This window comes from Mya arenaria, chromosome 4, assembly GCF_026914265.1.
Source record: "Mya arenaria isolate MELC-2E11 chromosome 4, ASM2691426v1".
Classification (NCBI taxonomy): domain Eukaryota; kingdom Metazoa; phylum Mollusca; class Bivalvia; order Myida; family Myidae; genus Mya; species Mya arenaria.
The window spans coordinates 47,886,879-47,904,635 of record NC_069125.1 but is presented as its reverse complement, the minus strand read 5'-3'; the positions used below and the strand labels follow the sequence as shown (position 1 = coordinate 47,904,635).

The 17,757-nt window shown below is 34.9% G+C and overlaps 1 protein-coding gene across 4 annotated transcripts in view; it reads left to right on the top strand.

Annotated features, from left to right (window-relative positions):
- LOC128232505 (homeobox protein cut-like 1) overlaps positions 1-17,757 on the top strand; it is a 78,357-nt gene that overhangs the window by 28,281 nt on the left and 32,319 nt on the right. For all 4 annotated transcript variants that reach the window (XM_052946089.1, XM_052946087.1, XM_052946088.1 and 1 more), the window contains exons 3-4: positions 12,554-12,680; positions 13,961-14,098. In XM_052946089.1, coding sequence (XP_052802049.1) covers positions 12,554-12,680; positions 13,961-14,098 — 265 coding nt within the window. The remainder of the gene's footprint in view (positions 1-12,553; positions 12,681-13,960; positions 14,099-17,757) is intronic.

The window sequence follows — 17,757 nt, the reverse complement described above, 5'->3', positions numbered from 1 at the left end:
TTGCACTACAGACTAATTGTCTCCCTTATGTAGTGAACAGCCATACTAGAATGGCGGCTTGCACAACAGCCTTATTGTCTCCCTTATGTAGAGAACAGCCATACTAGAGTGAGGGCTTGCACTACAGACTAATTGTCTCCCTTATGTAGTGAACAGCCATACTAGAGGGAGGGCTTGCACTACAGCCTCATTGTCTCCCTTATGTAGTAAACAGCCATACTAGAGGGAGGGCTTGCACAAAAGCCTAATTGTCTCCCGTATGTAGTGAAAAGCCATACTAGAGTTGCGGCTTGCACAAAAGCCTAATTGTCTCCCTTATGTGGTGAACAGTCATACTAGAGTGAGGGCTTACACAATAGCCTAATTGTCTCCCTTATGAAGTGAACAGCCATACTAGAATGAGGGTTTGCACACCAGTCTTATTGTCTCCCTTATGTAGTGAAAAGCCGTACTAGAGTGAGGGCTTGCACAGCAGACTAATTGTCTCCCTTATGTAGTGAAAAGCCATACTAGAATGAGGGTTTGCGTACCAGTCTCATTGTCTCCATTATGTAGTGAAAAGCCATACTAGAATGAGGGCTTGCACAGCAGACTAATTGTCTCCCTTATGTAAAGAACAACCATACTAGAGTGAGGGCTTGCACAATAGCCAAATTGTCTCCCTTATGTAGAGAACAGCCATACTAGAGTGAGGGCTTGCACAACAGTATTATTGTCTCCCTTATGTAGTGAACAGCCATACTAGAGGGAGGGCTTGCACTACAGACTAATTGTCTCCCTTATGTAGTGAACAGCCATACTAGAGTTGGTGCTTGCACATAAGCTAATTGTCTCCCTTATGTAGTGAACAGCCATTACAGTACCTTCTGTGGTAATGTGAGGTTTATAAGTTGAATTTCAGACTAGGTTATCCCCATGTGCGATGAGTAGTCATACAAGTAAGGTCTGAGAGTAGTGCTATTACATGAGGTTTACACATTGATTTTCAGACTGATGGGGACAGCTGTTGTAGGCAATGGCCGCTGGTTGATTTATTGACACAGAATAGATCTCACCCATCTGCTGCCATGCTAATAATCAATCAAATATCAGTTTGTATGTTCAAAGGTTATAGAAACATGCCAATTGTTCAGATATGTTTATGTATCTTGTTGATATGAAGTTGTTGTTTTTTGTATTGTTTTACCGTCCTTGCTCGGTTCTTGGTTGAAAAGTTGGGTCCTGCCCAAAGATCTAGAAGATCAGAATAATGCTGTTTTCAAGAGTTTGAATGGGCTTCAGAATTTGACTGGTTTATTAGTTCCCATTTCAAATTTGATTGATACTTTTTTTAGACCCCAACATTTTAACGTTTAATTCTTCTTCAATGCCTTTGTTCTCAAACTTGCAATTTGCAAAAGTTTTTGCAGAAAATTTCAATGGTGTTAAAACTTCTAATAAATTCCATCACAAAATGAAAAGCACAGCATATAATTGTGCAGTCAATTTGAAGATGTGAACATTTGCAAAAATGTCCACTTGTGATAATGATTAGTAATGATTGATTTCCAGCACTAATGTAACATTTTGAAATGGAAATAAAAAACTTTGCATATTTAAATTGACAGGTGTTTTTTTTTCCATTCTATTGGTGCATAATGACAGAATTGTTTTTTCTGCACTTCTGCTTGTTTGAATTGCATAAAAATGCAAAATGCAGAGTGCCATTTTGTTTGAATATGTCCAGATGTTTTTTTTTCTCTTTTCTTTTTTTCAAGAACAATTCCTGCAGCTGTTTTTTTTAAATGGCTCCAAAATTTGAAAAAATAATGCAGCCACATTTTTAAAATCTGTATATTGCCATTGATAATTGAAAAGGCATCTGAAGTAACTGCTAAACTTCTTAAAAAGTCTCAATAAATATCACAATTTCCTGCAGGAGTGGATGTGAGTACATTTATATTTTATTCTGGTAATTATTACCAAGATTGAGTTTGACAGTTTAAGATTTGTCATTGTTTATAGGCAGTGTTTAATCAGGGAAATTTATGTGCAGATTTTATCTGGAATCCTACTTACACATGTCAGCAACAGTTTGGAAAACGATCAAATTATGAGGTGTTTTCGTTAGAATTTTATTTTTTTCTCAATATTTCTTATACATTAGTTTATAAGTTTACATACACTATCATAATTTATTGGGTTTGAATGCTAAAAGGTACAAAAACATTCTATATTTTATTGTCGTCGGTACCTTCGATATTAACCTCTTAGATATACTGTTGCAGCCTGTATAAGTTTCTATGTGCTGAATATAAAACCCAGTAGATATGATCAAGAGTATTATATAGCTCTTCCAGGAATTCATTCTGTTTAAGAACTTCGGAAAAAGTTGTATAAATTTTCAATTGACATGAGCTGCACCACCCTGTTATAAATATTTAAAACTGTTAAACCCATGGAAAGATTACCTATAGTCACATGATCATACGTGGTGGACATGAATTCAAAAATATTAATTAATTGAAGGCGGTCTTAATCCAATTAAGCATCATTTTAATTGAACTACATTCAGGTAATTGTCAGATTTGTTTTGTATTTTGATTGATATTATTGTCTATGACTTGAAGTGCTTTTTTGAGTGGTTAATGCTTTGTAAATTTTATTTCAACAAAGAACAGTTAAACATAAATTCATCTGTTTAGGAACAAAGTGATCACTTAAAGTTTCCTAAGAGAGCTATCTCCACTGGAATATGTGACATGATCATCAAACTTTCTTGTAAGAAAGAAATTTCTGATTTTATGACTTGATTTTCTTATAACCACTTGGAAACTATTGCTAGAGAGCTGTTTAGATAATTGAAAACATTGTTTATCGGCATTTGGCAGTCTTCTACTTTTTGCTACATAATTATTTCGTTATTTTGCTATTTTGAATCCTGGAGTAGTGATCAGCCAATCAGTGAACTGGAATCTATTTACTTCTGAGAGGTTGAGAACAGGCTTATCAGACGTGGATATCGCGTAAAAGTGACAGAGGTGATCACATGATGCATTCCCCATATAATGCCGATCTGGCGTTACAAAATCATTCGACTTTCACTCAGCCAAACCAAACTAGAAAAACACAATGGAAAAATTTGGCAATGCTGAAACCTGTCAAAGTTAGGTATAGATAAATAAGAAATGATCATTACATGTCAAACAAATTATCGTGAAAGAAATTAGATGAATCTATTTCGCTCACACATTTCTTTGTGTTCCTGATTACAGATTATAGGTAGGAGACACTGCCAACAATCTTTGGATCTGAAAGTACATAGTAATGCCATAGACACCTTTCGGTATTAAGACCAATAACTAATTTCAAGATAACTATTTTAGACCTGATGTTAGGTGGTTACTGGCCTCTTACTGGGCGGTAATGCATTATTTCAGTAACAAAAAAGTTTGCAAGTATTAAGAGTTAAGCATTCTGCTGAGATAAACAAGGAAATACGTTTTTTATAACTATTGTATGTACTCAAGCTGTTATTTAAATGAGCCCAATCAGATCCATTAGAACTGTTAATTGGCTGATATCTGAAGTACCTCTCCATAAATACAATTCAAATCATTCACTGTTCTTTAACATCATGTTTGCTGGTGGTATGTTTTCGATTTTCATAACATGCTGCAATCCATTTAAAATTGTTACTTCTCTATGGTGTTTCATAGCCTTAGTGTTGTTATTCTTTGGTATGTGGTTTATTCATCGCCTTGATATTGTCATTGTTTTATCTTCATAGCCTTGGTCTTGTCATTGTTGTCATGCTGTTGTCATAGCCTTGGTGTTGTCATTGTTGGCGTGTGGTGTTGTCATAGCCTTGGTGTTGTCATTGTTGCCATGCTGTTGTCATAGCCTTGGTGTTGTCATGCTGTTGTCATAGCCTTGATGTTGTCATTGTTGGCGTGTGGTGTTGTCATAGCCTTGGTGTTGTAATTGTTGGCGTGTGGTGTTGTCATAGCATTGGTGTTGTCATTGTGGCGTGTGGTGTTGTTATAGCATTGGTGTTGTCATTGTTGACGTGTGGTGTTGTCATAGCATTGGTGTTGTCATTGTTGATGTGTGGTGTTGTCATAGCATTGGTGTTGTCATTGTTGATGTGTGGTGTTGTCATAGCATTGGTGTTGTCATTGTTGGTGTGTGGTGTTGTCATAGCATTGGTGTTGTCATTGTTGATGTGTGGTGTTTTCATAGCCTTGTTGTTGTCATGGTTCTGGTGTGGTGTTTTCATAGCCTTGTTGTTGTCATGGTTCGGGTGTGGTGTTTTCATAGCCTTGTTGTTGTCATGGTTGGGGTGTGGTGTTTTCATAGCCTTGTTGTTGTCATGGTTCTGGTGTGGTGTTTTCATAGCCTTGTTGTTGTCATGGTTCGGGTGTGGTGTTTTCATAGCCTTGTTGTTGTCATGGTTTGGGTGTGGTGTTTTCATAGCCTTGTTGTTGTCATGGTTCGGTTGTGGTGTTTTCATAGCCTTGTTGTTGTCATGGTTCTGGTGTGGTGTTTTCATAGCCTTGTTGTTGTCATGGTTCGGGTTTGGTGTTTTCATAGCCTTGTTGTTGTCATGGTTCGGTTGTGGTGTTTTCATAGCCTTGTTGTTGTCATGGTTCTGGTGTGGTGTTTTCATAGCCTTGTTGTTGTCATGGTTCGGGTTTGGTGTTTTCATAGCCTTGTTGTTGTCATGGTTCTGGTGTGGTGTTTTCATAGCCTTGTTGTTGTCATGGTTCTGGTGTGGTGTTTTCATAGCCTTGTTGTTGTCATGGTTCGGTTGTGGTGTTTTCATAGCCTTGTTTTTGTCATGGTTCTGGTGTGGTGTTTTCATAGCCTTGTTGTTGTCATGGTTCGGTTGTGGTGTTTTCATAGCCTTGTTGTTGTCATGGTTCGCTTGTGGTGTTGTCATAGCCTTGTTGTTGTCATGGTTTGGGTGTGGAGTTGTCATAGCCTTCTTGTTGTCATTGTTGGAATGTAAAATCTTAAATGTTGACCCTTACCTAGTAAAATGTTTCTGGCGGTACATGAAACTTGGTACTTATGTTCACTTTAACATTATTTAAGCATGAAACTTGGTACGGATGTTCACTGTAACATTATTTTAGCATGAAACTTGGTACTAATGTTCACTATAACATTTTAAGCAAGTTTTATTACTTTCAAACAATTGTAGGGTTATCCCTTTGATTGACTGAGAAAAACAGACGAGCATTTGCATCTTTTTGTCACGCTCTTGTTTGTATTCAATGCCTATTGAAATATATTTGGTGGCAAAAATGTTTCGGTTATGGTTTATGCACGTGTGGAGTTGTTTGAAATGGATGGTCACATGATATAAGATGTATTAAATTTTATCTAATTTTTCGAACAGATTGATAGATAAATTCTCAATAAATGAACACGCAGGGCCGTAAAATTGTCAGGCGATTATCTATTTTCAATCAGGCATGTCGTTTACAGCAGTATCATCAGCTTCGAATTCAATGGATCTGTTTGAAACTTCTCATACTGTTTTTATTCATCATCTGTTTATATCAAACAGTTTGGTGATTTTCAGAAATGATCTACAGCGATCGCTATCAATTTGAAATATAAATTATGTTTATGTTAATATTGACTGGAAATCATTAAGTATTGAAGAAATTTAATATTTCCTGTGGCTGATGATGATGCCGCATGATAAACATTCAATAGATAGTTTATTTCGTTCCCTTCTTTTGTTTGGCTTCAGAAATGCTATCGGTTCATCAGTGTTTTAGGTATATTAATTTTCGTATATCATATCCCACTGTGTAAAGGATGGCAGGTTATCGGATAGATTTGTTTACCTAAAATCAAGATTTTATTATATCCGTCTCGAAACACTGCTATTTTTGCTGTCAGTCTGTGTTCTGTTTGTATTGATGTATTAGGGAAGAAATTCAACTTGTCAAATATCAAGCAATTGTCCTTTTTTGACCAAAAAAAGTTTATTTGCATGTGATTTTTTCAATACAGATTTTTAAGTTATTATCAGTTTGTAAAATGATGACAATCTCATTAATAAAATTAAAATTCAGCTTGTCAGAAATATTGAAATAATGTCAATGTCTTGCTGCTGTTGTCATCAGCATCGATATAGTTGTTGATGATGTGAAAACTTAAATGATTGTACATTTGGTACACAAGTGAACAAGAAAATTTTGCGCTTTTATATAGCAAATTCCCATCACACAAGCTGAGATATTTTGCGCCCTGGTCATCACTGAAGAAAAAACACCAGACAGGCGTTGGTATCTGTGGAGCTCTTGTTTTGGTGGAGAAAGCTGAAAGTCAAACATTTTAGATTATTTATAACATAAAAGAAACAGAAAGACTGAAAAAAAGTCCAGATACAGTATTTAGGGCATTGTTGGATAAATTTGCTGATTGACAGTGATCAGTGATTGTATTGTTATCTAGGGCTGTTTGGAGGCTCATCTTTTCAAACAGAGTTGATCAGGTGATTAGCTGAAAGATTTTTACCCAGGTAATTGTTAATCCAGCGCCCTCAAACCTGCTTGGTAATAAAATACTGATGATGATGCGGCCAACTGATGATGGGCTTAGAGAGGGTTTGGAGATTACTTTGAACCCATTGAGTTATCCCATGTAGTTAAAATCATTCTTGGACTGTGCATCTACATCTTGACATCAGCATGATGTTTTCAGACTGTCTTTTAATTTTATTGAGGTGCATGTAAATGTTGTTCAAATTACTTTTATAATGCATGTTTTGTTGGTAGAATTTTGGTAGAACCAGTCCTCCACTTCTGAAATCCTCTGTGAAGTGTCAAACAGAACAGAAACTCAGGCGTTAAGACTCACAGCCAACCCGCTTATGAGCAGGTATAGGCTTTTGAGTTAAACATATTTTTTGTGGTAAAAAGCTATAGCAAAGCAGCACATTCAATCAAGTTTAATGATCTGTCTCAGAGCTGATCAGGCCCGCAGAAGCCTTGTATACATTGGTTCGCAGTCCGGGACCTATCAGTCTCCAATCAAAATAAAGACGCTGGTTCACACGCTGATTTGGTGGCACCATTTTGAGCCTCTGTAAAAAACATGTAGCCGGTTTTTGATTGCCCATCAATGAGGCTAGGTTAGTTTCATTGTTTGAGAATAGTTTTGTCAACTTGTAGTAGAGTGCTGCCGGCAGTATAGACCTGATTGGCACAGGATATTTGTTTGTAGAAGTCACAGCTTTTGTTTTATAAACTAGGAAGTGGATTTATGTCCCACTTGATATCAAGTAAGTGCTTTGATTAAATAATGCAGTGTGTAGCATCACTGTTTAATTATGTGATTTAAGTTTTTTGGACATTTTCCAATGGACGATAATGAAAGTTACATAACTAAACGGAAGAAGAAAAAAATGTTTTTGTATTTTACAACAAATAGAAAAAGCAGCGTAGTGTTGTTTTTAAGTGAAGGATGCATTCTGACATTCACATTCAATAATATATAATGTAATGATAGTTATGAACTTGATGATAATACATATATATGTATTTTCTCTGAAAGGTATTATGTTGACTTTTAGCCATTTGGCAAAGGAAAATGTCATCTCTGAAACAATTTTGTATTATTTATCAGAATAATACTTATTATTACTATTATTATGTATGATTATTTCACCAAAACGTAAAGTATCAATTTCATTTGTTGGTATAATTCTAAAAACTTCATTCGCTTCATGAGGCCCCTGTTCCTGCCAGGCCTTTGGAAGCGATAGACTGGTAAATGTAATTTAAAACCCATCTCGGGGCCTCAAATTTTCCAGTATATATACCAAGAAAATCAGCCACAAATTTGAAATTGGTTTTTGACTGGTTCAATGTTTTTTGTGTCTCAGCAGCGAGGCTTCTAATGAATAACACATGTTGGAAAAACAAGTCAAATATCCTATTAATATATTGTACATTCCTGTATGTGTTTTAAAATGGTTTCAGAGACTGGTTTCTAGATATCTTTTGGAGTTCACAAGGATAGATACTTCATTCAATTAAGGTGAAAATTCTTTTAGCTTTGATTTATAATCAATGGAAATGACTTTGGTTTTCAAAACCTTGCAATTATGCCTTTGCGTTTGTTTGCATGTTTCTAGAATGAGAAAACAATCATGAGTCGGGGTAATAATGATTAGCAATAGATATGTGATCTTAACATTTTATATCAAACTCCAATCACAACAACAACACCAGCAATCGTCATACATTTTACTGATAAGCCTTTTATAACTGTTTTTCACCACTTATTATTAAGTCAAGTGTAGTGATTTATTTTTTGGAGGAATTTCTGCAGGTGTTTATTAAAGTACAGCTATATAAGGTTTAAAGCCTCACTAATTTTACCATTTGCCAAATATTGACAGTCAATAGTATTTTGCATCCTGTACAAGAAAGGTTATCAGTGCTTAATAGCAGGTGGTTGAGCATGTTGGTCAGTTGGAGTTAGGCACTGCAGCATACATCAATTACCTTTTGCAGACTAAAGTAGTCATGGGTAGGTTTTCCTTGTGTTTTCTTATTGGGGGGTTGACAATAGTCATTTTACTTGTCTCTGATTGGTCTTCCATAGTTGACGCCCTATCAGCAATGCAGTCTTTGTCTTTGAACTTTATCCACTGATTGGCATTAAAATAAAACTAATAAATGGTCAGTACTAATGCCTTTTTAACAGTCACCAAATGTTTGCACCAACACCCGAACAAGTGAACAGAGCTCTGACTTTTTACACAAATCTCGGTGACCAACAAAGCATGCATTCTTTGTATGGCAAATGATGCTAGTCTTTTCTGTCCATGTTCGGTGCAGATTTCTATGGCAAATGCCATCTTTTCAGGTTCAAATCTTAAAATTGAAATATGAAAGAGCAACTGTGACTGTGAATTAAAGAAAACTAGTGAATTTGGTGAATTCTGTGGACATCTAAGTCTATTTCAATGATGATTTTACTCTCTGAAATGTTTGGGCATCAATTTTGAAGAGATTGGTCTTTGTTTGATTATGTTATAATCTCGACAGGAAATATGATCAGATGATATATAGAAGGGTGTTTCCGGGATTGCCGGGAAATATATGTTTTATGTCATTTGATCAAATTGATAATTTGTATGAATTTAGTCTTTGTTCAAGATTTATTGGCTTAGACTTCATATGTGAATATTGATTGTATAAATTGTTTAAACATATTACAGCTGTCTATATTTTATACAATTTATACGAGAATTAAAAAAGTAAATAACCACTGTTCCATTTTATTCCTGAAATATACTGCATCCACAACCTAGGTTATTGACATTATATACAAGTGCTTTGCAAATGTGTTTAATTTCAAACACAAGGGTAGTGGATGACGTAACTGATTTGTACCATGTTGTCAAGAACAACATTCAATAACTAGCCTGTGTTTGATAGTTATTGAACAGTCATCTTCTCCCACTCATTACTGTTCCAATATAGTAGCTGTAGTCTATAAACAAAACACGTTCAAACATGGTACAATGGTAACGGAGTATCTGTTCTTGTACATGTAGCTACACATATATGTAACTGTTCCAATGGACTTTAAAAGGTTTTCATAAAATTTATTTTTACCTCTCACTGATGCATTAATCACTGTCTTAATGTTGTCATACATGACAATTTATTCCTGTACAATGTATACATCTGTAGCGCATCAAGAGGACAGTGCACCAGCATAGGCCATTTTTAGGCTCCCCGTTTTCTGTAAGATAAACTGTTGATGAATTGTCAATTATGCCTTTTTGTTTTCAGTAGCAGCCTGATTGCCATCCCCATAGTCATTGCTATCTTCATTGTCATTGCTATCCCAGTCGTCATTGCAATCTCTGTTGTTATTGCCATCTCCTGTGTCATGACCATCTCCATGGTTATTGCCATCTCCATTGTTATTGCCATCTCCATCATCATTGTCATCTCCGCCGTCATTGCCGTCTTGGTTGTCATTGCCATCCCCACAGTCATTGCCATCTCCATTGTCATTGCCATCGCCATTGCCATCTCTATAGTCATTGCCATCTCCATCGTCATTGCCATCTTCATGGTCACTGCCATCTCTATATTCATTGCCATCTCCATCTTTATTGCCATCTTCATCATCACTGCCATCTTCGTTGTCATTGTCATCTCCGTTGTCATTGCCATCCCCGTTGTCATTGCCATCTTCATTATCATGGCCATCTTTATGGTCATTGACATCACTGTTGTAATTGCCATCTCCAATGTCATTGCCATCTCCATTGTCATAATATGACATTGCCATCTCTATACTCCATTGTCATAATATGACATTGCCATCTCTATAGTCATTGCCATCTCTATAGTCATTGCCATCTCCATCGTCATTGCCATCTCGCTATAGTCATTACTATCCACATTATCATGGCCATCCGCCATAGTGCGTCATCACCCGATCTTCATTGTGGTGAAAAAATGAGAGGAAAACATTCAAGATGATTTTGAACTTGGTTAAATCATGTTCACAATGACAATTTACAACTTAAAACAACAACAGGTGAGTGTCGAACCCAAAAGTTCTTGATCATGCCCCCATCGTAATGATACAGAGTCTGGACTTGCAAATGATTGTATATATAAGTATTAAATAAATAGAGAAAGACATAATGGTGGATATTAACTAATTTAATTGTGTATTAGTTGATTGAACACTGAGTGTGATTTGTACCTTTGGAATCTCATTTGGCAGTGGGATGGAGTATATTCACCAGTGGAATGTCCACAGTATTAATCATCTTAATAATTCCGGGATTTACTGATTGCAAAACTTATCTTCTCGGTATTTTTACCAAAGGTAATTAGATATTTGATGTTTAACTAATGTGGATCTTGAATTGGCAAAATTCTGAAGAAATCATTAGGCAGTGATCTAAAATTCATCATTGTAATATTGATATCTTGTGTTCCTCAATTTCTTTCATCTATTGCAATAAACAAGACCTTAATCATTGGAATTATCTCTGCAATTTTGGCAAAAGAAAATATCGCTGGAAAACAAAGCCCAGTGATTCATTTCCAATATCCTTTTTTTAGTAATAATTCTCCTGCCGGTATTTACCTGATAACTTCGTTAACATTGTTTTCCACGAAATATAAAAATCACCGCTTGATTTGCTTGATAAGTATGATTGCCAGGAATAATCTTTAGGGAAACAATTGCCAATATGATACATTTGAAGTTGAGTTACAGATAATCAGCCTCAAACGAAAATTGAACATGAATTTAGCCTGTTGAGTCCGAGTTAAAGAAAATAATTGAGAATGAAGAAGTTGCTTGCCACAATTTATATCATAGGATTGGCAGATAGTATTAATAGCACAAACAGTTCAAACTGATCATTGTCCACATGGCCATCTCCTCTTTAAATTTCATGTCTTAGCTTCTTTGACTCTCCTTTGAAACTCAACTGTGGGTGGGAGTGGTCTAGTGGTATAGGTGTCCGGCTCTCACCCAAGAAGTCGTGGGTTCGATCCCAACTAGGGGTACTTCTTTCATGGCCTCTCAAAAAGGACACAGTTATGGTTTCTGCCCAGGAAATGGACTTGATAGTGATTCTATCAGCTTTCGTCACAATCAGGCTAAAAGAAATGAGTATAACTCAACTCATTCTGACAGTTTTGGTCATGCTGGTTACAAATTGGGTGTACGCCTATGGTCAGTAAATACACCTTTTACAAAGTGAAATAATAGAATATTTTGTTCACAGCTAGTTCACAGTATGAGAAACATTGTAGTGGGAGGAAGGGTTAAAGTCCTTGGTTGACTTCAAAGGTTCTCCAGGTTGGAATTATGGCCATTTTTCCACTTAAATCAAGGTAGACAAATTGAGTGATGACATAATAGAGAAACAGTTACATAATCTGGTGAGGGTTTAAATGACAATTAAGTTGAAATCATTGGAACAACTGGTGGAGAGATAGCAGTAATTCAACAAGTGCCAAACAAAATCAGGTTTCCTATTTACTGGAGATGTTGGTGATATGGCTACACTGATTGTAACAAATAGTAGACATTTCTGTATATCTAGAGTCATAATTACTATTGACTATTACATGATATTACACCCAAGTGAAAAGAGAGATAAATATCTCCGAGAAGAAAACCTCTTTGTTTTATATTTTCTCTTATTCGTTTTATATTTTTATCACTGATCGAGTATTTCAAGCTGTCAGGCATTGACAAGACCAAGTTGAAAAAAAATCCGGTGATTTTCCATTACCCCTGGAAATTCTATTTGTCTTTCTGTTCAACTTAATTTTGTTCTTGTGCTGAAGTTATAATGGAAATTATTCTGTAGTAGAATTTTGATAAGTACTTAGCAATTTCAAAATCAGCTTACACAACTCTTTTTTAGTTCAAACCTGAGTAACAAACCTTATACTGTCTTTTTGCAGGATGTTGGGAAAGGCGTACGAAAAAAACACAATTAATCATCTTTTTGTCCTTAAATCTTTACAAACCCATACTTGTCTATTTTCAGGACATCAGGAAAATTGTAGCACCATTGCTGAAGAGTTTCCAAGGGGAGATAGACGCTCTATCAAAGAGAAGCAAGGCTGCAGAGGCCTCGTTCTTGTCTGTATACAAGAAACTTATTGACTTGCCAGGTTGGTGCTTTGCATTGTGTGCCATATGCACTTTAAAAAGCTGTTCTTTTAATAGCTTTTTAATTTCTTAAAATGTATACATATTATGGGTATGATGTAAAAACTCTGTGTCAGTAGGATTTTTTTTATAAATTTTTAGGTATTTTCTACAATCTTTGAATCAAGATTTTACATATTTGTGCCACAGCTAGAATGTTTTTTTCAATACATTGTAAACAGCCTATGCTATGGGTGCCTGAAAATGATGTGAACAGTCAATAAAAGGCTAATGTGATAGTGTTTGCATCAATTTGCACCTTTTTCTGTGGGAAACAGCATGGTGCCAGCCCTTTAAGCTGCCAGGCCAGTTTTGTACGGACTGTTAATGCGTGGTGACACTATAGAACGGCCAGTATGGGTGTTGACTAACCTTTGTTGTTGATTGGTAGGGACTCAATGGGTACCACTAGTAATCAATAATCAAACCAACTTTGTCAGCTTTTATTTGACATCTTTATAGGCTCTTGGACTTGAAATAACTTCCAAAATGCAAATTTTTAGGAATAATTGGGAATGTTTTTTAAAGTAAATTTCATATATATTATAAAAATTGAATGAAAATCGTAGTTTAGCATTTTGATAATAACAGTTGGAAGTATTCAGATGAAATCTTTTAAATGTCATCATCCTTTTTTTCATGCTGGAAAACAATGGCTCTCTCCAAATAGTGGGGATCAATACTAGCAATTCTTAGACCTATGAATTGTCATGGAAACTCGGTGGTGTAATATAATCAATATTTCATTTGTCAATATATTGAATCCAGCTAGCCATCAATTTGTGGATTGCAATATTTACTTTATTGACCGCCATTTGGCATTGATAGAGACAAAATTCATCATAATATCAATTGTATTGGAAACCTATATATGATCTAACAATACTCTGTTTTGCTGGTAGTGATCTCTAATATTTTATGGATTATAGAAAACAAAAGGTAATTTAATGTTCGTTCCTAAAAAAATAATAAAAATTAATAAATTATTAATTAAATCAGACAGATTGTTGCCTCACTTCGGGTATATGAAAAATGTTTTTGAATGAATTATTATAATTTTAAAATAAAATTGTAATGAATTAATCTTTTAATCTAATTTTTCGAAAAAAGAAATTACATTGCACGTTTTACTAGTAAATAGCAATTAAAAAAAGTGTGGATCCATAATGAAAGATGTTTCCTTAGCAGTCGTTAACATTTGAATAATCAAATAAAATTAACAAAAGTCATTAACATGTTTCAGATCCGGTTCCTGTCCTAGAGTATGGCCTGCAGCTTCAGAAAAAGGCTCACAGAGTCCAGGACCTGGAAATAGAAAACAAACAGCTCCGAGAGACGCTTGATGAATACAACCACGAGTTCGCTGAGGTGAAAAACCAAGGTAAGATTGTAGATGAACATATCAATCATGTTGCTGCGGTAATGTAAAGTGATCGAAGTTCAGGACCTGGTAAAAAAAGGATACATAAGATGGTAGGTAACTGCTGATTTTCCTGTCAGGAAAGGTAAGTTGTTGCAAGATAAAAACATCTATATATGAGGTTAAGGCAAGAAGGTACCAAAACTGTGTTTGTTTTAACATGTCTTAGTACCTTCTTCCATTAACCCCACAAATGCATTTAGTGTGGTCAGAAACCAAGTACGGACAAGAAACAATCAACAGCAATGACCAACTGGCAATGAATATAACAAATATAGAAAACACTGTCTTAGTGATGTGTGCAGGTAGTTCAAAGATGCTTGCAAAACAGGACCAGGGTTTGGTTATGCTGGGAATGATGGTAGTGCATTTGTAGATGAATACATCATAGATTAGACAGTCAACAGACATGTGAATTAATGTACAGCCTATCCGAATTGCCTAGGCCTTGCTCAGAATCATTTTGGTGATACTGTTGATTGCATTTCTGATTTTGCAAAGGTTTAATCCAATTGGAAATGACCAACCAGTTGCCTAGAGCCTATATCTTCTGTGAGGAAATTCAGATTGTATCTGACATTTGAGATTTCAGTTATTACCTGCATGAGATGGAAACAAAATAGTGGAGCAATCTTTAACAAACTTATTCTTTCCTTTTGAAGTGAGGTTTTTATGCCCTGAGTTGGGCAGTATTTTCAGTTAGTATAAACCATTGGCAATCGAATAGCTATAGAATAGGCCACAATTACATAGTAGTGTGTTTGGCATTTCTCAACTTACAGTAATACCGGTGACACAGAAGTTTTTGAGCTTCTCTGTATAATCTCATGTATCCTTTAATACTGGATAGATAGTCATAACTTGGCACCAGTAGTTTGAAACAAGTGTCTACAGACAGCATCAGCATTGTCAACAGGCATCATTGTAGGATCTTTATTCCTTTATATGTACTAAACAGCTGATTTTTCAGCAGATTAATATTGCCAGTCATTAGCAAAAACCTTGCGGAAAAGGGATATAGGCTTATTTTCCAATCAAATGTGTCATGCATCATAATTATAGTAATCATAAAACAGAAACGATTTTGGTTGGCATTTTCCAGAAAATTTATATTGTAATATTAGCCATTGATTTCGGCTCTTTAAATTGAGATCAGTGTATTTGACATTTGGACCAATGGCTTTTATTAGAGGAACTGGGCCATTTGGCTTCCTGATTGTTATTGTCTGAGTATTAAATATGACATTTGATGATTTTCACAACCGGCACAATTTACTGATCAACCCCCGGCCATTACTTGTAAAGTTCAGATATTGCTAGCTATTGCCAATAGATTGATATGTTTGACATTTTGGGGAGGTAAATCATGAAAAAACCCAGCCATATTGTTAGTAAATACTGTATGGCTGTGAGTGGGAATGGTGAGAAAATGAAATATAAATGTTAAAATCAGATATGTTGGAGACTAAGGAGACTTATTGGAGACTGAATGTAAGGCACTTGTTTGTTACTTGTTTTAATGCTTAAATACAAAATGCAATTTTGGGGTTCCTTTTAGGGAATAGTGGACTTGAATACATTAAATATGTAAGTACATAGTAATGTTATTAGAGTAAAACAGAATAATAATAATAATAATAAAAAATATTGCGCAAAAGAAAGAATAAACACTGGGACTGTTGTACATCTGTTGCACATTAAGAAGTTCTTTTCAATTTGCAAATTTGATAAATGAGTCTATCCTTTTTAGAAATAAATCATTCTAAATAGAAGGAAAAGTGAGTTTTTAGTGAAAATAACTTTATATTGTGTGAATTCAGGGATGCTAAGTTGTCTTGACAACATGTCACTTTAGAATAATCACTGTGACGTGCATTAAGAGAATTATTTAAATGAATTCAAATTTTAGAAGTACCCTTTGATATTTCATTTTTTTCAAATGCTCAATAGTTTGTGTATACGCACAGAAGTTTTTAGCATTGTAAAAATGTGGAACTCGAGGGCTTCGCAGCCTTGCTATTGATTTACTTACATTGTGAAGTTACATAAGAATGCAAAAATATCAATGAATGATTTTATTAAAGACATTGCTCTTACAGTGGAGAAGGGGAGACAACTCTTATTGCAAGAAATTCCTTAAAAACCTGGTAGTTGTTTTCTTTATTTGGTACTTACAAAATTATGAAGAATTATTTCATTGCATTATATTTAAGTATGTATATTTCAGGAATGAATTGCATGATTGATGTCATTATCCGGATATAAACGCAGTTGGGCTGGTTAAAATGTGTAGAGTCAAAATACTTTAACGAGCCAAACTGCGTTCATATCTCTGATAATGACATCATTCAAATCAACATCAACGCCATTTATTACTTATATTTACACCAAAAATTAATTATTTCTTTCCAGAATTGTTGAAGAAATACTTAATTTCATTTAAGAAAACCTTACAGTAATTCTTTTTCACCTATTCTGTTAATAGAATGACCCGATAGTAACCAGAAACAGTTTATCATCTGTCGTTATTATAATTCAGGAAAAATTTAATCACTTCATATTTGATACGTCTAATCACTTTTTAATGTAAAATTGAAAGTCTAATGACAAAAATACGTGTAACAAATCATAAATTAACACTTTTCAACATGTTGATTTAAGTTTTTTGTGGCCTGCTGACACAATACAAACAAACAAACAATTACAACATAAACAATTTTTGATTGATATTAGTATGCAATACTTTGCGATCCAAACACATCCAAAGATGTTGCCTTCATCAGAAATGTTTGCAATAGCTGAAAGGTTCATGTAATGAATGGAAATTGAAGTGTAATTTATATTTGAAGTATTTGTGCTTAAGTATATGTGCATAAGTTCTAACCGTAAATGGTTTTTTAAGTGCAAGTTTTGTGAAAAGAAAAAATTGTCAAATAGTCTTCTTGGGAAAAGAAAAGCCTTCCATAGCCCGAGGATTTGGGATATCTATCAACTATTGAATAATCGGCAACATTTTGTTCTGTTCAAAAGCTCACAGCTGATATTGATGAAGTTCAGGATCAATGTATCGCCCTCTGAGGTATGAGGAAGCATATTTTCTCCATTACCGGAGGGGCGATTTTCATCCCCGCTTCTTTGCTAGACTGTCACCTATTCCATCATGATTTAAAATTGAGATTTTCGGGGGTAAACAATAAGCAGGATCTTGATGTTGAATAATTGGAGAGAAAATTGGGATGATCGATTATTGGTTCATCTGTCTCACAGACTCTGGATCATCTATTGTACTGGCCAAAATTTATTAAAAACTTTCTCAAGTATTGCAATTCGTTAATTCTGAGGTCTTTGCAATGTTTTATTTATGCCATTTCAGATTATTATCAAAGTTTTTCATTATTTTTTTTTTATGCATTGTTCCATCAACACTGCATGCAGCTAACATTATGTCTGTTTCCTGGAAATTTTGACGCATCATTATACCAGAAATTGTCATTAAATAAATCTCAGTCACTGAGAAATACCATGTAAATCAGCATCTCTTCACATCTCTTTCATGAAAGTAAAAATGCAACAAAAGGATTCCTAGTGTAAGATTTTAACCAGTTGAAACTTAGTGACAT